Source organism: Lepisma saccharinum, chromosome 16 (assembly GCF_977018435.1).
Source record: "Lepisma saccharinum chromosome 16, izLepSacc3.1, whole genome shotgun sequence".
Taxonomy (NCBI): Eukaryota; Metazoa; Arthropoda; class Insecta; order Zygentoma; family Lepismatidae; genus Lepisma; species Lepisma saccharinum.
Genome location: NC_139244.1, coordinates 57,949,584 through 57,972,244, shown reverse-complemented (window position 1 = coordinate 57,972,244; position 22,661 = coordinate 57,949,584). Strand labels below are relative to the sequence as shown.

Here is a 22,661-nt window from a genome sequence, read left to right as displayed (position 1 = left end):
AATTAAAAGATACTACGGATCGTTCCGATTGTTAGCCGTCTTCTGGAATGACATTTTAGAGAGATTTGATGCTACGAGCAAAACACTCCAGGATCCAAGGTGAGTTATTCAGTCTGCCATTGACATTTTGAGATCTTTAAAAAAGTTCGTAGAATCAAAAAGGAACTCGTTTTCTGAACATGAGGAGATAGCCAGAAGAAGAAGTGTCACAGAAGAGTACAAGAAGGAACACTCACGTCAGCGGGTGAGAAACGTCCGACTGAATCCTCTTGACTATGAAAATGAACCTCAAATCCACCTCGCGGGTTAGTAGAAAATAATCATCGTTGCAAGTAAAAATGAGATGACTGAAGTTATAGGTGATAAACTGTAAAGTGTGGAGTGGAAAGTTTTCTACCTGTGATTGATCAAATCACCTCATCACTCGGAGACAGAATATTTCCCTATGAAACTGTCGCAAAGAGGTTCAGTATTCTAAATGAACTTGCAGTGGCAACACCATCACATCTTACATCTGCAGCTCGCGAGCATCTACGAGGAGGATCTGAAACCCTCGCTAGAGAATGAGCTGATACAGTTTGCACACGTAGTAAGCAGTAGCAATGTCAAACATTAGGAAGACATCCCAATGGAACTGTCTATGTATAATATTGTATGTAAGGACCCGTTCCGCAGTACATTTCCCAATGTCGAAATTATATTTAGAATTTATTTGATCTTAATGGTAACAAACTGCTGCGAAGAAAGATCTTTCTCATTAATGAAAAACAGACTTCGTGCTGCCATGGGATAGGATCGCTTATCCAATCTTTGTTTATTAAACATTGAACATGAACTTCTTCGTGAATTGGACTTCGATGATATAGTAGATGAATTTTCGGCGAAAAAGGCAAGAAAAGTGTGTCTACTATAAGACTTAGGGAATTTTCTTGAAGAAAGTGTAGTTACTACAATTTCCACAATGAACCTGTCGGTAATTGTCCAGTAGATGGACCGTGCATTTGTAGTAACATGTTTACTCTTAATTGTAAATAATATCATTTATAATAAATTATGTACGTAAGTACAGTCTACTGCTCAGTTCTCTGTTTCCGTCTGAATCCCCTTAGTATTTACTATATATTGTAGTTATGGTGTTCACTCTTCATAATATACTGTAGACGCAGAATTTTACTGCTGCAATTTTCGCTATTCTCCCTGCAAACCTATCTGCGATGTGTTCGGTTGTGAATGACTACTGATTCTAAAATCAGGTCTACCATTTCAACTGCTGAAAATTGGTGGTTAACATATTGAGCTAATAAAGCTCCTAGTAAAAAATAAAAATAAAAATGGGGGGGGGGGGCCACCAAACATTTTGCCCAGTGGCCTTCACAAACCTTGAGACGACCCTGATAATTTCTAAAACATGGAAGTCTGCTTGGTTCATGCCTACAGTACTATATATTAGTTATACTTATACAGGATTGGACACTCATATAACTTGATCTGAAACAAAACTTTCACCTAAATTAACGCAGACGCAGATACGGTGGAAGGGGTGACGTCACGTGGCCACGTGGGGGAGAATAGTGGAATGAGCGAATGTACAAGAAATAAAAGTTTGGATTTGAATTGTTGTTTTAAGTCCACTTTATGCACAGAAAGGTTAATCGGGACTGGACCTACAGTTTAAATTGGAACCCGAACAACTATGTGCCTCCACTGGGTATCGAACCCGGGAAAATAATAGTTTCAGAATGTCTGACAAGATGAGCTGGGCCGGTTTTTCGTGCCCAACCCTGCATATAAGATTGCAAGTGTTATTTAGAATTGATTCTCTGTGAGGTGTAGGCCGGCCCCCGTGGCGGAGTTGTTAGCACATCGCGCTACGACGCAAGGGGTCCCGGGTTCGAATCCTGGCCTAGACATGGATGTTTGTGAGTGTCCATTCATCATTATCATCAATCAATCATCCCCAACTTCGCAAATTAGCCAAAAGTGGCACAAAAAGCGAAGTAAAATAAAGCAAATCAATTAATCAAAAATCAATGGGTGAGATGAGGGACTGAAATTCGCCCCTCCGAACTGCAACTTCTGGATTCGCCACTTTAGGAAATTCTAAAAATATAAGAAAACGAATCAAGTAAGATTGCACAATATTTTATTCAAAGTGACAAAGCATTGTTATTAGTAGAAAATAACGACTCAGGCGTCCAGTAACTCTGCAGTTGAATCTGAAGAGGGGTTATCCCAGCTTGATGCCCAAGCCGGCGTCGACTCCCGTGTAGGCCACGAGGCACCCGATGACCCTCCCCTCCTCGTCCCTGGCGGAGAAGCGAAGGGTGTGGTTGCCATGGAACTGACGGAGCTTCTCGGCAAGGACAGTGAAGTCCACCTCGTACGGCTTCTCGCGTTTCAGAGGACCCTGCAGATAAGTACACGCGTCAGCAGTGTGGACCGTGAAAAATTATATACAGGGTGAACAAAGACATGTATGCACACTGTAACAGGAGTGGGGCTGTTCATTGCCAAACTTTCCCGTAGCGGCGCCACGCCCGTTGTGTCCTTCAAGAATTTCCTTCGTCATTTCGTTGCCCTACGCTTTACATTGGAGCGCGATTGGATGGCTATTCAAACGTTATTTTCAACGAAGGTAGGAATTTCTTATGGAAATCCACGATAGGAATGTGTTTAGTAACCCTTTAAGATTATGTAACCAGTCGTAAGTTTTCGAAAATTACATTATTCTGAACCTAAGAATTAACATATTAACGTACACTGAAAAAAAGTGTGGAAACTCACCTTTTTGGGTGAGTTTGGCTTGTCACAAATAGACGTCCCCAAAAGGTGAGTTTCCACACCCCATATTGGGGTGAGTTTTTCTCACCCTAGTATAGAGTGTGTTTCTCCTCCCATAGGGTGAGTTTTCTCACCCTAGTATAGAGTGTGTTTTTCCTCCCATAGGGTGAGTTTTCTCACCCTAGTATAGAGTGCGTTTATCTTCCCATAGGGTGAGTTTTCTCACCCTAGTATAGAGAGTGTATTTATCCTCCCATAGGGTGAGTTTTCTCACCCTAGTATAAAGTGTGTTTTTCCTCCCATAGGGTGAGTTTTTCTCACCCTAGTATAGTGTGTGTTTTTCCTCCCATAGGGTGAGATTTTTTCTCACCCTAGTATAGTGTGTTTTTCCTCCCATAGGGTGAGTTTGAGGGGTTCGTGAGAAAGAATTAAATGATTTTCGACTGGTATAATAATGCTTACCTTTAACCTTGAAAAATCAGTCAGATCTTTTCTATCTTATACAATATGAATGCAGAATAAGATAGAGCAATCATAACTTCATTGTAATTTCTTCCCAGATGTCAAATGTATCAAAGTAGAGAAATGCAATGTTAACTCTTGCATTGTGCAATATACGACATCACAGGAAAAACAGTGTTTCTTCATTTAATACGTTCAGATTCTAATGTGATTAATTGTCTTCTTTATAAAAAGAATATCATTCAATTCAGCATAAAATTTTGACAAAGCTTAAAAATCTTAGAGGAAACTAGATGCAGCACGCTCACCAAGGTATTCACTCAAAAGGGTGAGGATTCCGAGTATTCTGACCTTCGAAGCCTCCAAAGAGCGAAACTCACCCCAAACACACCTTTTTTTTGCAGTGTAGCTCAAACGGGCTAAATATAGTATGTTTATGCACAAAGAACACTAAACTTGACGTTATTTGGGTTGTCCCTAGCTGCCATGAGTCGATAATACCAAAATTTAGATTCTGCACTACGCTTTATGTTTTTTTCTTTTTGCTAGTATGTGTAGTTCAACGGCGGGAGTAGGAATCGGAAAAACTCCCCAAATTACAAAGACAAAATGTATCAAGTGCGTAAGTGCATGATATTTATTATTATGTACTATGTTCTATCCGATAACTTAATATTGTCCTTGTATTGAGCAGACATTTTACTCTCGTATATTTTTCTCGATAGGTTAAATGTGTATATACATATAAAAAAGAGGACCATATTTACTAGCCCGAGTGTAAAGGTGACCCTTCCACGTAGTACACCCAATTGTCAACCTCACTTCCATGTATAGTTCACCCTGGACTGCATTTGGCAGACTAACGAAGCTCTGGCGTCTAGAAATACGGCCAGTATAATCTTCGTAGGACTGTGTGTGTGTGTGTAGTCCATTGCTTTGCCTTTATAGGCTATGTGCTGAGTGCCTCTTTACAGCCTCAGCTTTTAACCAAGGTAAGAATATTTTAATCCTCAGAAACGTGTTTTATTTTTGTTATGATAAGGGGCTGGCGCCCGTATAGTGTGACGGGTGCAAAATAGCCTAAGTGCTGACGCACCCAAAATTTTAGATTCATATTCAAATTCAAAAAATATTTACTAGCCATGTGGAAAAGTATGCTATCATGTATAAAAACGGACAGTATTTAAATTGATCCGAAAAAAAAAAGGTTCCTGGACCGAATTGAAATACGTTATAGATAAAAAGGTTCTTTACATCTCCTGGACTGGAATTGAATTTATTTAAAACCTGGACCTTCAACAACCCTGGTTTGATGTTCCTTATAATTTAGAACATATGTATGCATTATTAATAATACTTAAATCAATTATTTAAATGAAACATGGTGAGAATGTTAGATGAAAGATGTATTGTTTTAAAATTATGAATTTACAGAAATTAGCTTCATTTTGGAATCTGTTTAATTTAAAAGATCCACCCGTTCAACAATACTAATGAAGAAGAGATGAGTAAAGAAAAGGACAAACAAAAGAGAGAATTGCAAGAATGTTCTTACCTCTGGTCTGTCGCACACGTCTTCTGTTTTTCCAAAGCCGTACATAATGAAGCATCTTTCCCAAAACTGGTCTTCCTCAGCAATCTCCCCCTCCATTAGAAAATCACAGGTGTCTTCCAGAGTTCTCGTCAGGTCAGATCCCACTTTGTCTACCGTGGCCTGCAAGTTCAAATAAATGAGCGGGTATCTTAAGAATTGAGCTGCTGACGAGTAGAATTTGACAACTAAATTATATAATCGCATTAACAGTCATATCTACTACGGGGGTTCCCGCTCAATAATTCATAGACGAGGGATAAGGGGGACGTATGCTTCTCTATTGTTTTGTCTAGAAAAGCAGCTAGCAACCATATCGTCGCTGTGAGAATTAAGCATTTTGGTTTGGGGTGGATGCCCACTTAGTGGTGTAGTTGTCATTTCATTTCGGAGGAGAGTGGCGGTATTCAAATTTGTATATGTTGCCAGTCAGTGAATTAACTATTGCCTGGTTATGACCTATGCCATTAAATCTTATGATAACATTTAAACGTAATCTAGAAATACTTAGTAGATACAATTACAATTATAAGAAAACCCAAACTCATGCACAATAAAAGCTATCGAAATAGTAACATCGAAAATTTGACCAGATTTATATTGTCAAGTTCAAACTTAGTGTGCATCTGATAAAATATGAGCACTATGTCATGAAAACATAAGTGGAAAACAGTCTGTTGTCTCAGCTCGGTGAGTTGTTCAGTTGTAGAATGGTGTTCTTTTTAAATCCAAAAGGCTGTCCAATTATAACACCATTAAGCCTTGTTTCCATGATATGAACAACTCAATATGCTGACCAAGGCAGAAAATTTATTTTATTTTAAACCATAAACTAAACGTAACGTTTCAACCTTCTAGCAAGGTCTTCTTCAGTACCCAGTGTTGGGTGCAGAGTCTGAAGAAGACCTTGCTAGAAGGTTGAAACGTTACGTTTAGTTTATGGTTTAAAATAATATAAATTTTCTGCCTTGGTCAGCATATTGAGTTGTTCACAAGGCTGCATACTTTTCAGCAGGGAAATCTGTGATGACTGGACCATAAATGTACACGAATGATTTTTCAATTGTATTCGTTACATAGTTAAGCATATACTACATACTTTCCAAATACATTTTCTTTGAGAGGGATAAAACATGCCTGGCAGGTATAAAAATAATTATATTTTGTCGGGAATACATCTTGTTGTGGGGGGAAATCCTCGACATCTCCCCCGTTAATTCGCACACTGCATATTGTTTAGCAAATTGTATATAGAGTAAGGTGGGGTAAGACTGCGCTGCGGGTAAGACTGCGCACCGGTTTTTCGAGGTGAAAATCACACACAGTTGGCACCACTGCACCACCGTTACTTCGTCCAAGATGGTAGCTAGCTGTGGACAGTGGTGAAGATACGTTTGAAATTCGTTGTGCTGAGAGACGTAAGTGAAAAGATTTTGAGGGTGTTTGCTATTTATTTTGGTACTACGTGTTTTGAGTACTACGTCACTGTGAGTGTATATAATATTACGATGTTGATGGATAGAAGAAGCTGTGTTAATGCCGAGTCCACCTGTGTATTAGCATCACGTGATGTGTTCAGGAATGCAGCACGGGGCACGACTGCGCACGTGCGCAGTTTTACCCCACAAGTGTGTGGCTTGCAGGTGCAAGTGTATGGCTTGCAAGGCCCAGCCATTAGATAGATCATTTTTGGTTCACTGAAGTCGTTTTATTCATCTGAGTGTGATAAGTGGATGAGTAACCATCCGGTCGTCCAATCACAGTTTTCCAAGTGGCATCCATTTTTACAAAGGCATATGGGAAGGCAGCTACAGCTGGGAATGCCATGAAGGGCTTTGAAGTGACTGGATTATGCCCTTTCAATCAAGACATCTTCAATGAGGACGAGTTTCTTCCCTCTACTGTGACAAATGCATCAGCTCCAACTCCAGGTGAGCAGTCTTCAACAAGTGGGGTTAACAATACTGGATCATACGGGCACATTTCCGTTAACCAGATATCACATTTCCGTTAACCAGATATCACCATTTCCACGTGCAGAGCATATTCAGCACCGCCCACGAAAGGGAAGGCAGTCTCAGCCTCGTTGGCTGAGAAGAGTAAGAAGAAAGGTCAGAGGAAACAGAAACGGAACATCGTTTTTGAAGAAGATGTAGCAAGCAGAAAACGCCAGAAGAAAGAGTACAATTGCCCAGGTTGTAATTAGAAGTACAGCGATCCTCCAGTAGAGGATTGGATCCAGTGTTCCACATGTGACGGGTGCTGGCATGAAAATTGCACCTCGTATGAAACAGGAACCTTTATTTGTGATTTGTGTTAGCGATTCCTAACCCAAATGCAGGACGGGATTCACTGTGCCTATTGTGAGAATGCCACGAGAAATGTATCCCATATGATAGATGAACTTTTTAAGGTGATTTGTGTTTCTTTTTATACAAATGTGACTCTGAGTAGAAAGTGCGCATTCTTACCCGAACTTGATCGCATTCTTACCCCGCGGTGCGGTAAGACTACGCATTTACATGGTCACGGTTTTGTAATTGTTTCATGCAGAAATATTGTTCAATCAGCTTTCGGAAATTTACTGTGAGTTAGCAAAGGATAGTGCAATGTGTATTGCTTTTTTCATGTGGGTCTATAGTTTCATAGCTTGAATATAAAATCATGAACTCAAACTGCGCAGTCTTGTCCCACCTTACTCTATTGGAATTCATAATTTTCAAATTGTTACAAAAATATTAAGAATGCAAACTTTATATCAACCAGAAACAGAAAAAAGAAAAATATGACAGATTATAGTTGGTTTAAGTCAATGGTATTAAAGCAAGTGGACACCCAAGAGATTTGCAGGACGCAGGTTGCGTCAACGAAACTTTTGGAGGCGAATTTCCTGTAAGAGAAATTTGACTGAATAATTGATTTAATAGGTATTAGACGGAACTTGAATATGTCGATATTTATTAGTAACTTTTGTACGTTAATAGCAACTTGTATAGTGGCAAAGGAATCAAGAGAGAAAGTATTATTTTTGGAGAACAATGTCAACTTTGTCGTAACGTTTATGATGTATATGAATTCTAGACTAGCAAGAGGATTTAAGTGAAAAGAGATTGAACATACGCGTACATGTGGAAGGAGACATGTGGGACTATTGAATTTTTATTTTGAAAATTACCTTAACTCGAGGATAACTGCTATTCTGTGAATTAGTGATTTTGCTAGAAGTATCTCTCTATCCATGTCAACAAAATGTTTCAACCAGATAGACACTCACAAACATCCATGACTAGGCCAGGATTCGAACCCGGGACTTCTGGCGTCGAAGTGCGCTGTGATAACCACTCCGCCACGGAGGCCGGCGATGGTATGATATCAATGGACATACATATTATTTTGTTATCTGCTCCATGTAAATTTATGGCAAAAAAATGCCACAAAAGTTCACATAATATACGTTGTCAGAGGAATCAAATAATAGGGAATAAAAAGCTTGTGAAAGACATTCAGCTCCTCTTCTCTTAGACCAGACATGTCCAACTTCAATCAAGTAGTGATCTACTTTTTAGTGTCACAACAGGCAGTGAGCTACTATTAATCGTTAAGCACCGTAGGGAAAATATACAAATAACACAATAAATAATACAATAAAAGTAATGTGTGTTGAAATGAAATGGCTTACCTTTTGGTTAGTGCAGTGACGTGCACTGAGGAGTGGCTAGTCTAGCAGAGATAGATCAATCAATCTCACATCTCTAATTATTTTCAAATCACAATATTTATTGTCTTGTTCAAGCCACAGTTCATATGCAACACCTTTTCTCCACGAGCTTTTCTCGTCCCTCGGAGCGATCCGCGGGCAAATCTGGCCTAGCTCGCTCTTCCTCCGCTTCATCAGCTCCAGGTATAGAAACGGCCGCCAGAAGAGAATGGGAATATTTCTGCCTCTACCTCCCTTGCCCCCTCGCCCCCCGCTCCAATTGTTGAAAGCCCGTGCTTTCAGGTCCTCCAGTCTATCTCCTATAGGATAGATAGGGGATTGGATTCCCTTCGCTTCCTTTGTAAATCCTCTAAAGAACTTACTGGAAAATTTTCTACAGTACTTATGTTCTCTGTATTTACACCACAACTTTTTACACTCTGTATGTATAATATGGGATGTAGTTTTATTATTTATGAAATGGGAACGTGTTATGTGCAGACAATAATGTTATGCTTTCTTTCTTTCTTTTCTTTTTTTTTAAAATATGGAATATATAATGATTAAATTACAAATATTTGCTCAGGCTCTCTCTAGCTCCCGTTTTAGTAGTGTTTTATTTAAATATATTAATCTCTTGGCCTGTAACGGATGTATTTATTTGGGCAAGAGAACGCGCGTTCATATTGTTGTTCGTTTGGTTTATTTTACTTCGCTTTTCTGCCACATTGGTTATCGCGAAAATGAGGATGAGTGATGATATGATGAAATTGATGAAGGGACCTCATATGAACAATCCAGGCCGGGATTCGAACTCGTGATGAGCGCGCATTCTTGTTCCTATGTGTTGTCGTCTGCAGTAAATAATGAAATAATTTGGAATGAAAAATGTATCTCAGAACTCGAAAAGCCATATGAATATTATTGAAGAAACTACAAAAAAGTGTGTTTTGTTACCTGTTTTGTTTATGTGCATAAAGTGGACTTAAAACACCAAATCAATCAACCGTGGGGGAGTGGTAATCACAGCGCGCTACGACACCAGGAGTGCCGGGTTCGAACCCCGACCTGGGCATGGGTGTTCTTTGTGATTGTCCCTTCATTAATTTTATCGTATCATCTTCGCAATTAACCAAATGTGACAAAAAGCGACTCTAAATAACAAAAATAAAATAAAATCATTGATTGATTGCTTGATTTGGTTTATTTTACTTCGCTTTTCGCCACTTTTGGCTAATCGGGAAGACGATACGATAAAATTGATGAAGGGACACACACAAGAATACCCATGGAGAAGCCGAACCTGCATGTCGCTCACCAGTCTTTGGAAGTCAATCGAGTATTCAGTGAGGGCCTGCTTTAGGGAATCCTCGAGATGCTCATCTGCCATGTTGGAACGTTGTTTACTCGTCGTCATTTTTAGGTAAGACAACGCCGATTCACAGCAATATGTTGAACCGAAATATGAGTGCACAATTTCACTGCATCTTCTCAAATTGGGGAATTTTTCTCTGGGCACGAACTTCCAAAACGATTCTTCTTCAGCACGACTCTAGAGAAGGATGTCATTTTTTAGTGCTGACATCTCCTCCTCAAGGGATGGCTGACTCATTGTGTAGTTTTCACTGATAACAGCTGCAATTTCTTTAATTTTCAAATCTGATTTGAAAAGGAATGACAAGTATTCTACAACTACGCTAATTTTGTTGAAGTCACGGAATCTGTTTTCGAACTCTTGGATAACCGAACCTATTTCACTCACATATTTATCTGTACGAGCAACAAAGTCTAGATATTTTTCCAGATGGTCCTGCATGTTAGGAAAGTGATAAAAATATTATTTGCTAAATCAGTCAGCATTAGCTCGAATTTGGTTTTATATGATGAAACTCATCATTTCAGCAATGCATTTGTTTTTGCCTCGTAGTGCAAGGTTCATTTAACTTAATTTACCTGTAAAGTCGGCTAGAAATGCCAGATCAAATAAACACTCATCATTTTCTAATTCTGGTTTCTCGTCTCCCCTCTCCTTCAAAAAAGACTTAATGAATTAAATATGTTCTGACTTGTAGTTCTCCGTTTCAAAGATATCATTCCTAACAGTTCTTCTTTAACTTTTATTTCTACCAAAACCATCCTAATAGAAGTTTAATTCAAATAACGTATATTCGTATAATTACAATAGATAACTGCGATCGGCCAAAAAACGTCCCGCGATCGACGCGTTGGACATGCCTGTCTTAGACGAAGTCGCCAGAAGAAGCATAATTGCAACCGTTAAAATCGGCTAAGCAGACTATAGTTTTTGAGTGTTTGCTCGTCATTGGGATTTTTTCTTGTATTGTTTTTCAATTTACATGAAGCAATATGAATGAAAGATAATACATTTCCTTCGCAACAACGTTGCAATTTAATTTTCAATTTAGCTTTCACTCTCTACGTAGACTGTGCATGGTATAAGCCCATGGAATCTATACTCTGTCCCGGTTAGTCTCTGCGCAAGTAGTGATGCGAGACGGCTCCACCATTGAATAAGTGAGAAGTAATGGGATTGAGTGGAAGGGTGGGAGCAGTGACGGCCGCGGCCTGAAATACGTGGGGGAGTACAGATTTCGGAGACAAATTGTCGGGAGACTAACTAATACCAGCTAAAAGATATTTACTTAATACTTTGCTACGGTATAATTTTACTACTGACATATTTTACAGTCAGATCAAAAGATAAATCACTAAGATGTTGCACTTTGTTCCATCATATACTAACGTACTTTTAGGCACGAATCGTTTATGTCAAATAAAATGCAATAACTACATTGTTTTCATTTCGAAAACCATTATTGAATGGAATAATAAGGCAGACTTATTATTCATTTGAACAGCAGCTACAACCCTGTTTAAATCCAAAGATTTTGCAAGCTGTTTCTCAAAGGACAGAATAGATAGAACACTCAACCTCTCGTTACCAATTCGAATACGAAGGTAACACAAACACTTGATTTACCGCAAGCAGCCGTTGATGGAGATACATTCCAATAACACCAAAGCTTATGAAGTTCGTTTGTGAAATGCAATTTTGAATGTTTCAACCTTTGCAAGCAGCTGCTGAAAGGTCTTTATTTTGAGTTCCTTTCTGCCTCATAGTGTGCCATAATTCTAAACTGTCCAAATCACAACAGTAGGGAGCGGCAAAAGATTATATAGCTTTTCGTGCTTCAGAAAACCGGCAATAATAAAGTAGAGGCATCTATATCTGTGCAAGACATATCTTCTACATTAGGAGCTGCCACTCTCAAGGAACAAACATATTTTCACTACAAATTCACCTCCAGAAGAAAATAAAATGACACAAAAGTAATGAATATAGTTTTAGTGAAAATAACTGCTGAAGATTATAATTCTATTTCAGAATATGTTATGCACAAATACTGACCAGAAGTGGATCAATAGTTTTAGATGTGCTTCAAAGGTTAATTCCTCCGCACGGAATCAAATTTTGCCGCTATGACGGTACTACAGATGTTACTTTCTAACCTCACAAATGATAATTAATTAACATGTGGGACTTGGACTGCGAGCAATAAATTTGCCCAATCGTGCTGATTTTCGCACGATATCGCAATGAATATCTGATTGGATTTGTATTGAGGTACACCACATGCACATAGGGTAATCGGGACGAGAGCTACAGCTTCTATTGCACTCCGAACTACTTTATGAAATGTTACCTCCACCGGGGATCGAACCCAATACCCTTTGATAACAAGGCAGCAGTTTTATCGCTAGACAGACAATAGGGGCTGGGAGTATAACACTTCAAAAGATTTTGAACGTCGTCATACTTATAAAAAATCATTTGTTACACATGTTAGATCTATTCCGAAATATAGGGATACGATTTATAGAGGCTACTAATTTTACACATTTGGCTGTACATGCCAACAAAGACCAATCTCACAGCCACTGAATACGTCCACCTACCAGGAAGGCAGCAGATTTCGTAAAAAGTTTGGCGACACATGATTGGCCAATTACTTAGTATCAAATGATCAGTGGTCACTGATATCTAGGCATATCTGCAGCAGCCCCTCCCCCGCCCACTTGATTTTAGAACACATCGTAATAATGTAACCTTGCGATCTAACCGAACTAGAAAATGTACATGAATACTGTACGTGCCTCAATGGAAGTTTTATAATTGAGTAAACTTCTACTTTTTAAGTTTTCGGTCGAAATGCGTCTACGGTACTACAAGAATCTAGGCGGGGCTACAGGGAGGAGGGGCTGAGATCTGTTTTAGGGAGCTTCAGTCCTTGAGGGGAGACTGTAGTTACCAGCCTTCGGAGCAGCGTGCATTGCCTCGCTCTGCCAACTCGATTTCACCCCTCTGTCTGCCGCTATGCGCGGAATTGCTCCAGAGATAAAGGAGTACGTGTAGACAACGCACTTAGACATAAGCCACGTCTATAACCACGTTTGTTACAACCTGTCCCGCTTCACGCGCTAGCTGATCGCTGGCTTTTCTAGCATAAAACACGCGGCGTTGTTGCTGCAGACTGCGTGAACTCGGTGCTGGGGAAAGCCAAAGCCAGGCATCAAATTAAAATACGCAACGTGGCAACAGCGCCTACGTAAGCGCCTCTCTTCTGCCTTCTATTCGCTCCTCGCTGCCCAGCAGACGACTTTTTTCTCGTTTCTCATTGGCACAGAAAATGTCGAGCGATCGCTAGCACGGGAAACGGGACAGGTTCTAACAAACGCGGTATAGTTCTCTGCACTTTTCGACTCTCTCTACACTCGCGCGTCTACTTGGTTACACGGTGCAACAACCACCCGTCTATTTCGTTCATATGGTGTCAAGTAGTGTATTTGTTGTCTGCACCGTTTGCACTACGTTCTGGAGCGGCGTAGCGTGTGGTGTATGATCACGTGATGCGTCCCAACTAATCAAATGAACGTTTAAAGCAGGCATTTATTGAATCTTCTGAACTATTACGTCGCTATTCGTCTACATGGTTGATCGTAAACACATGGCCATGTAATTAGGCGGGTGGCAGAAGCTCGCGCTGTTGCCACATCCGTGTGTCCGGACTCAGAGGTTTAAGAGAATGAAAGATCTCGTTGTAGAGTTGGTCTTTGTAATCCATGTGATACAAACGATCATTATTTGCTCGAAAGGTTAGGGATGAAACAAAAGTGCCCCGGAAAGAGGTCGGTCTGACGCTCGAACTAGGCAACGCAGCCCGGTTGACGTTGCCACGCAGTGCGCGGAACCAGCGAGTTTTGTTCCGCTCTCTCTTTGTTTTTGCCTTATGTGGCACCAGCGCAATTCTGCCCAGCCGCCTATTTCATGGTCGTGCGTTTAGTGTCAGAAATGTACAGCGAACTAGACGGGGCTATAGAGTTACCGCACAGATAAGGGATCTGTGGTTACAGTCTATGGCACATCACTGTCCCGTCTGTGACAAATCTTCCTCATTCACACAAAAGAGCTTTTTAGTGGCTGAATTACTTACCGACCAGTGTCCCTTGAGAGGCTTAAGCAGCATGATCTCCCCCGTGACTCTGTACATGCATTCATCGAGGGTGACCTTCATCGTTCCTTGGGAGATGATGCGCTCGTCCACCTCTTCGTCAGGGCAGTCACCCCAGTCGTAGATGTAAACCTTCACACTGTTGCACTAGAAATAAACAGCAAAAACATTATATATACAATATTTATATATATTTATATACAATATATAATATACAATAGGTAAGAAGGGCTTTGACTACCATGCTCAAGGTCCCGGGTTCGATCCCCGGCCGGTTCAAATCCGGGAACTTTTCTAACGGTGGAAGCGGCCCCGGCGCCCACCCAGCGTCGAATAACATGGGTACCTGGGGGAAACCCTGGGGGGTAAAGGCGGTCAGGGGCGTGATGCTGATCACATCACCCCCACTCACGACCGGACCAAGAAAGTGTGGGGCGTTACCCCCACACCCCCTATACGCCTTCATGGAGTGGTGCTATGCACAGGGGAACACTTTACCTTTTTTTAAAGAAGAGCTTACAGGAGTCTTGTTGAGAAACCTGATGGTAAGAGACCCGTAGGAAGTCCAAGGCGAAGACGGAGGGATAACGTTGAGATGGACCTAAAGGAAATCGGTAAGGATGGAAAAGATTGGATTGTTATTTCCCAGGATAGGGACAGATGGAAGGCTTGTGTTGCTGCAGCCATAAACCTTCGGGTTTAAGAATGCTCGAGAGTCTAACATTTATAAGAATTATGTAAATCCAGGAATGAGTCAGAAATTTACATAATACACAGAATATACATTCTTTCTTTCTCTTTCCGTTATTTTAAATTACTTTTCTGCCTCAATCATGGCGACGGTAAGGGTGAAGGATGAGATGTTTTAATTGATGATGACACGAACACACCCATGGTTAGAATCTGGAATGTCTGGCTTTATAACACCTTAACGCTTCGCCACGGAGCCTGTTGCAAAGAATACATCCTTGCATAGTTTGTCGAAATTCATAGGTGACAGATGTCAGAACTTACACTTCATGATTAAAATGTCCATTCTATAACTTTTAATGGGTACCTGGGGGGGGGGGGGGGGTCGGAGAGTGGTGCTGATCACATCACCTCCAAAAATGGCCGAGATCGAGAATGTGTGGGGTCCTACCACCACATCCCTTTAATGTGCGTTCATAGCACGGGGAACTTTACCTTACCTTTTTACCCCAACTTTCAAAGACTTTTCTCGTAAAAGTATAAGTGCAGTTAATTATAAAATAGAATTAGTGTACATTTCAGTTTATTAGCAGTATGAAATGTAAGAAAATAAAAACAATTGTGCCAGATAAGTGCTCATCTGTTACATCGAATAGATATTTCCGAAGTATTAAATTGCCAATGGAAATAATACTTTACTATTATTATAATCTCATAATAATAATTATTATTACTTGATCATTGTTATTATTATTTATATTAGTTTACTACAATAATAAATTAGTATTTATGTACAACCTCATGTCCATATAAAAGTAAAAGAAATATTAACATAAAATTCCGATGGCATCCATTGCTAGACCAATGTTATTATTAATATCTTAAATGTTGTCATTAACACGAAAAACTGGAAGAAGATATTAAATTAACATAAAAAACTGTGCAAATATATTTCCCGAACATACGAACACTATTCCATTATTGTCTCAACTGAATTTTCATGTACTGTACGTGTGTGTGTGTGTGTGTATGTGTGTGTGTATGTGTGTGTGCGTGCGTGCGTGCGTGCGTTCGTACACGATGGTGTGTGTGAGAGATAGATAACCTATGCCAAAACGGTAAGTCTCAGTGGCGCAGGAACGTTTTTAATTTGAGGGATACAAAACTCCCATATATATATATATATATATATATATATATATATATATATATATATATATATATATATATATATATATATATATATTTATATGTATATATATATATACTACTTCATAGGTGCTTATACCTAGGTATAATGTGAAGGCATGGAAAATATATATAAAGCTCTGAATCTTGTTCTGGGATCATTTTAAATTTAACGGAACGGAAAATCAAGAGTTCGAAATGTGAAAATTGCGAACAAAGATACATCTATTCATTTTAATGCAGGGTGAGAATAAAGGGGGTAAGGAGGATTTTCCCCTCCTCTATATTGAGCCATCCCAATCAAAATTAATCATCTCCAGCCCACTGGATATTGAAACCATATTATTAAATATGTCACACTTATAGAGTTCCATTCAGTTCAGTTAATTTTAATTTTAAAGTTCCATAGCTACACAAAAATATTTTTAAACAAATTTTATCTGATGTGTACCACATCCAATGCCTTATAGAAGCCGGTATTTTCTCAGACATCTAGAGGACGTTGTATTAAAAAAAAATACTGAGTTGATACGAGGGTCACTATTTATATTTTGAGCCTTGGCAACACTGATTGAAGTTAGGCGCGATTTGACGTTTGCATGGAATCGTCTGACATTATTGACCATAACGTACTTCAAATGTTTTGTCAATAGCTTGATTTCTGTTGTTTATGTTGCCTTGGAGATTGCGCGACAACAATAAAATGGAATTAACTCGAGAACTTTTTCGTGCGATGATTTTTTACGATTTTCGACGTGGATTATCAAGACAAGAGTGCATCGATCAACTTACTTCCACATTTGGCGATGAAGCCCCATCCTTTGCCACTGTGAAACGCTGGTATAACGAATTTAATCGTGGCCGCCATTCGCTCACCTACGAGATTCGCGAAGGTCGTCCAAAATCAATTGTTGTTCAAGAAAACATTGATGCTGTGCAAAACCTAATACTGCAAGATCGTCATGTGACATACTGTGAGATTGAGGCAACCATAGGCATTAGTTCCACCAGCATATATAAAATATTACATGATCATTTAGCTGTGAGAAAGGTATGTTCTCGTTGGATCCCACACAATTTGACAAAAACTCAAAAAGACGCTCGCGTCAATTGGTGCAAACAAATGCTCAATAAATACAATCGTGGTGCTTCAAAGACGTATATAAGATTGTAACAGGTGACGAATCATGGATATATGCATATGAGCCGGAACGTAAACAGCAGTCGACTGTATGGGTGTTTCAAGATGAACACAATCCAACAAAAGTTGTTCGCGCTCGAAGCACATCGAAACAAATGGTCGCCTGTTTTTTCGGGAAAACTGGTCATGTGGCAACTGTGCCTTTAGAGGAACGTAGAACGGTCAACTCTGAATGGTACACAACAATTTGTTTGCCAGGGGTCTTCGGTCAAATACGGAAAACAAACAAACGCCGTCGGATCATTCTTCATCAAGACAATGCCAGCTGTCACACATCTCGTCTAACAACCGACTTTATGAACAGTCAAAAAATCGAATTGATGGGTCATCCACCGTACAGTCCTGATTTGGCACCCAATGACTTCTTCTTGTTCCCGAATGTCAAGAATAAATTGCGTGGACAACGATTTTCGTCGGCGGAAGACGCCGTTGATGCGTTCAAAAACCATATTATGGAGGTGTCTCAAGAAGATTGGAAACACTGCTTTGACAAAATGGTTCGAACGAATGCAAAAGTGTATTGACCATAAAGGAGAATACTTCGAAAAACAATAAAGCAGTTTTCAATGCCAAATTCCTGTTTTTTCATTGTTAGGCTCAAAATATAAATAGGGACCCTCGTATGGTTCCTGATCAACTCATTAGAGGTCTAATTTTGGAATATTTGTAAAACATTCGACAAATCACTTATTTGTAATATAATTAGCTGTAGCTAATGACGATCTTCAAGCACTCAAAGTACTACAGTATCGTTCATTTCATCTACAAAACCGAAATCCTTCAGATCTCAGAGCAAGCCAGGAAAACCATACGATCGAAAGTTTTTTTTTCTTTTCAATCTTTGTGGACAGTCTGAAGAGCCGGTCAACGTTTCTTTTCCTATGTAGTATTATTAAATACAGATACATGCGTGTGTTTTAGAGTGACATGTCAATTCCTTATTTATGTGAAAAGGGAACTTTAATGTAAGCAAAAGCATGTGCACGTCACAGTTAAAGGTTTTCGCATCAACAAAGAAATCCAGAACATGTTAACACCTTGCCGATCTCCTTGGCGGAGTGACTAGCATAGCATGCTACGATGCCAGAGGTCCCGGGTTCGAATCCCTGCCTGGGATGTGTGTTATTTGTGTGTCCCTTCATCGTATCATCGCTCCTCATCATCTTCGCGATTAGCCAAAAGTGGCAGATGCGAAGGAAAGTAAACCAAATCAGCCAATCAAACCATTCCATCTCACTCCAAAGATCTTGTGAATCTAATCCAAAATCTAGCAATATCTATAGTCGAATGTGAAAGCTGGTTCAATGACACAAACCTAACCGTAACTGATTAGAGAAATCATTTAGAAGTTTTAAACCTACTTTTCCTTTCCTTCGGCCCCCAATGCGTTGCTTTCATCCAGAAAAAAAATGCAAGAAATTAGATCAAGTCTAAGTATCACAGTGTCCTTGAGAAGCCAACTGGGAAACCATAGAACCTGCAGTGTGTCTCATTTATCTCGTGCATTCATCTGACTAATGTAATTTTCTTACATTTGACTTTAGACTAACTTAAAATGGCGTTGTGTTTGTGTTGCAATCGATATCAAAATTAGATTTTAAGCAATTAATGTCCAATTCTAAGTATACCTAATACATGGGTAAAAATAACTTCTTACCCCCTGTAATAAAATCAGAAATTGATCCTTGTTTTAATGTCTATATGAAACATTTAATTTCACCTAGGAATAATATCGCGATGCGACGAGTCGAGAATTGTCACAGCCTCATCTCGTCTCCTGTGTGGTGATGTCTTTCTCGCTCTTGTTTGTGCTTATTTTTCTTTCGGTTTCCACTCAGAAGTTATTAAAACTTATTTTAGATTCACTTCATGCTGAAATAGGCTAATCGGAACTGAATCTACAGTTTAAAGTGCAATCCAAAGCACTGTGAATGTGGGACCCCTTAATTACAAGGCAAGATATCTCATCCTCAGAAACGAAATGTTTAGTATAACCAACACGTACATTGTGTCACCACTCAAAGTTTCACAACGTATATAGGCAAGGAAAAACTTTTCTTAATAACGTTTTTATGCTTTACATCTTGCATCGACGCTGCGAACCGTCGAAATATGGAATTTTATCCTGAATAGATTAAACCAGGAAGCACAGGCTCGCAATTGTCAGTAATGGATTAACTTTGCAATTACAGTAAACAAAATATACGACTTATTTGAAAAAATCAATATGATATAAGTTTGATATGTCTGGATAAGACAAATATAAATTTATATTAAGCAATTTCTTCAAATATGATACCAGAGTTTCGAACGAGATCGTCTCGCTTTGATTTTGCAGAGATTTATTTCAGTCTCGTCTAGAAAATTGAGAGGAAACACAGACTTTACTTGTCTCAGTACCGTCTCTACTTTCAAAAATTCTCTTAATATAAAGGTTTAAGTATAGTTTTACGAACACCCTCTCACAAAACTATGAAAATTATGGGCGAGGTACAGGAGTAGGCTACATTGTACCTCCAAGTTGGTCTGTCGTGTCTCGTCTCGTTTGTGTAAGTATTTCGTTTCGGAAAATTCCTTTTGAAAAATTCATATACTCTTCTGATGAAGATTTGTATCTTATCTTCGATTTAACGGTACCACTTCTTTAGAAAAGTGTACCCCCTTTCGCAAAAGAGCATTCGCCTGGAGTGTGATTTTCTGAGAGTAAGCTTTACCTGATTCCATCGTTGCACACACATTTTAAACAATTTTCATCTCCTTAAAGAGGTTTCCAAGAACACAGGTCAATGAACTAACTAGTAGCAAGCACAATGTAGTAGAATAAGTTTACAATGGTTTGAATTCCTGTGGTAAGGAAGATAATACTTGTAAGTTATAAACAATATAAACTTCTTTATTGAGTGAATTGGAAATAGGTTGTTTTAACAGTAGAATTTGCCTCTGTCAAATTATCTAAGGGGGTACAGGGGGTACAACTGAATTTACGGATATAGGGGAGTACAGTAGCCCCTTCAAAAATTTTGGGGGGTACAATCTACCCCTGTAACCCCCCCTCCCCCCGTTCCTGCGTCACTGGTAAGTCTTACAGTACATTCCAGTGGTGTAGATTTCTCCATTCCATAAACTTCAAATTAAATTTATAAATATATATTTTTTTTCATAGTCAACAAAAACAAAATACTTAACATGTTGTTAAATATTTCTTGAGAATAAAATCCTATGTGCTGTCATCGATTGCATGAATGACATTTGAAATTACGAAGAGATACTTGTGTCATGAAGTTTAGAATGAAAAAATATTTCAAACGTTTGTGTTACAGTATTAAATATGGCTGTTAAGTTGTGAGGACGGGGGAAGGATAAAATCCCTGGTAGGGATGAAAATTTACCTTTGTTGCCAGTTGTGTTTAGTCCATGCCTTCCTGTTTCGCCGAATGGCCCTGATGCGGAATATATCAGATTTGTCACCTAAGTAAAGTTTTCAGCGAAAAGGGAATTCCCGTTTGGCCGTATCCCCTTTCGCCGAATATCTTGAAGGGAGGGAATATTCCCTCCGTGGGAAATTTCAGAAAACTTAATGCCACACTATCTGTGTGTTGGAAAACAATCTACGAACAAGTGCGGGTTCAGAAACTCCTAGCAACTTTTGATTGGTTGATGAAATTGAACGTAGTTTTTTTCCTTTCTTTGGCGTCAAATTTAAACAAATATACATCGGTTGGATTCAAATCGATTGAAATCATCCTTGATGTAGGGATTTCGACAAGAACATTCAAACATTCAAGCCAAGACTCACTACTGGCTCTGCAGGACTCACAATATGAGGACATTCTGTTTGCATTTGCATACTTAATGTCAAAAGTCTATATGGTAATAATCTTTTACGATGATTTCTGTAAATAAAACATTCCTTACATTTGTAATAGATTTTCTGATTTTCTATAAAAGTCCAAACCTATTGAATATTCACTTTCATCAACCAATGAAAGTGTTTAATGAGTTTCGGACTTCGTTGAAATAATCCTTCACTACAGTCCTTGATATTTCCCAACGGAGAGAAACATTCCCTCCCTTGGCACCCCCGTTATTTCACACCCTCTGTAAATGCTATAGAAATAATTATAAATAGTTATAATTCATTAGAATTTAGACTTTGATTATAATTATATAGTCTAAAATAGGGATGTTCGAGAAGCAAGTCCTTGCATAGCCTAGTGCAAGGTGAAATTCCACATATTCAGATGTTGGATCAGAGAATCTCTCCCGTTACAAACACTAAACAAATAAGAAATATAATTTCTGCGGATAACACTTACTTCTGACCACGTCATCTCAGCATATATAATGCTGAAGCAGAGGATACCCTGGGCCAAGAGGCACAACAACAGCTGCGTGGATACAAACATTGTTATGAAGATGATTTCCACGAAGAAGAAGTTTTATATATATACTGGGCTTGTACTTCGTCATGGGGGAGGAGTATAGCAACATGAATACCTGAAATATACTGACATTCAGTACGCTCACACAAATAAAAGATGATGGAATATACAATAGAATCACGAACATGATGGGACATTTATCTAGGAATTCCCACGGATGATTTTTTTCCATTTCTTTCTTATCCATTCACACGAGTCACACAAACTACAAAAGAGCTTCCTCTGCGTAGCACGTGTGATGGAATGATCCGATAGGGAGATCCAATTACGAAATCATGACGATTTTTATCTATTTAGCCTTGTGGAGTTATGTCACTACTTTGTAAGAGTATGAGGTCTTTCTCTTATTGCTCCTAAAGCTAAAAACATGAAAAAATTCCAGTCAAGGTCACGCCGCTCACCTACATTGTTGCCAATAAGCAACAATATCAATCAACGAAATCGAAAGCGTACGTAAAACGTGCGAAGTGTCGACTTAGAAGAAGTGTGGCAACCCTGGAGGGCCAAGGGTGCGGAGTAGGCAAGGGGAAACTCCGACCTTCACTGGACTGTTTTCGTGGTGAGAGCAATAGAAACGCACACTGCTCGCTTTCCAAAACAAATCGTAAATTTGGTGACAAATAATTTCACTCCTGAAGCTATAATAGTACCCGCGCCAATGGGAGTAATTTATATCTCATCGCAGGTTTATAAGACCACTAAATGTTATATTGTTGTACCGCTCGTATTTCCTACTGGCGACTATAGGAAACAACGATCAGGTGAGTTCCTTTCGACTGACGTCGGGCAGCTTCGACTCACAAGGCACCGAAAGTTCCTGGCGGGACGAAACGAAACAAATGAGGATCGGATACACAGCATGTTGCCAAACGTACTGTAAAATGGGAGAGAGAGTTGATCAACGCCGTTACTGTATAAACGTTGTCCAATAGTACACAAAGCACGGAAAATTAGTGCACAAAACACCCAAACACTGTATAAACAAGCTAATAAAAACAACTGACGAAAAGAGACGTACGCTTGGCAACGTTGTAACTGGAGAGCGTTGTTACCCTGCATCTTTTACTTCCCAACTGAG

General features: G+C 39.3%; 1 protein-coding gene across 1 annotated transcript; it reads right to left on the bottom strand.

Annotated features, from left to right (window-relative positions):
* Positions 1-2,126: 2,126 nt before the first annotated feature.
* Positions 2,127-21,545, bottom strand: LOC146000099 (uncharacterized). Its single transcript, XM_083137438.1, has 4 exons — positions 21,458-21,545; positions 14,045-14,209; positions 4,799-4,957; positions 2,127-2,407 (listed from the first exon to the last, which is right to left on the bottom strand). Exons 1-4 carry the CDS (start codon positions 21,470-21,472, stop codon positions 2,228-2,230), a joined length of 519 nt encoding a protein of 172 aa, XP_082993564.1. The 5' UTR covers positions 21,473-21,545; the 3' UTR covers positions 2,127-2,227.
* Between the last annotated feature and the right edge of the window lie 1,116 nt (positions 21,546-22,661).

What these genes read in the sequence shown, in the direction of transcription:
- LOC146000099 (XM_083137438.1), bottom strand. An exon ending in CTCTCAAGGGACACTGGTCG is followed by an intron (nt 4,958 to 14,044) that starts GTAAGTAATTCA and finishes TTGAACTTGCAG; the next exon opens with GCCACGGTAGACAAAGTGGG. An exon ending in ACGTGTGCGACAGACCAGAG is followed by an intron (nt 2,408 to 4,798) that starts GTAAGAACATTC and finishes ACTTATCTGCAG; the next exon opens with GGTCCTCTGAAACGCGAGAA.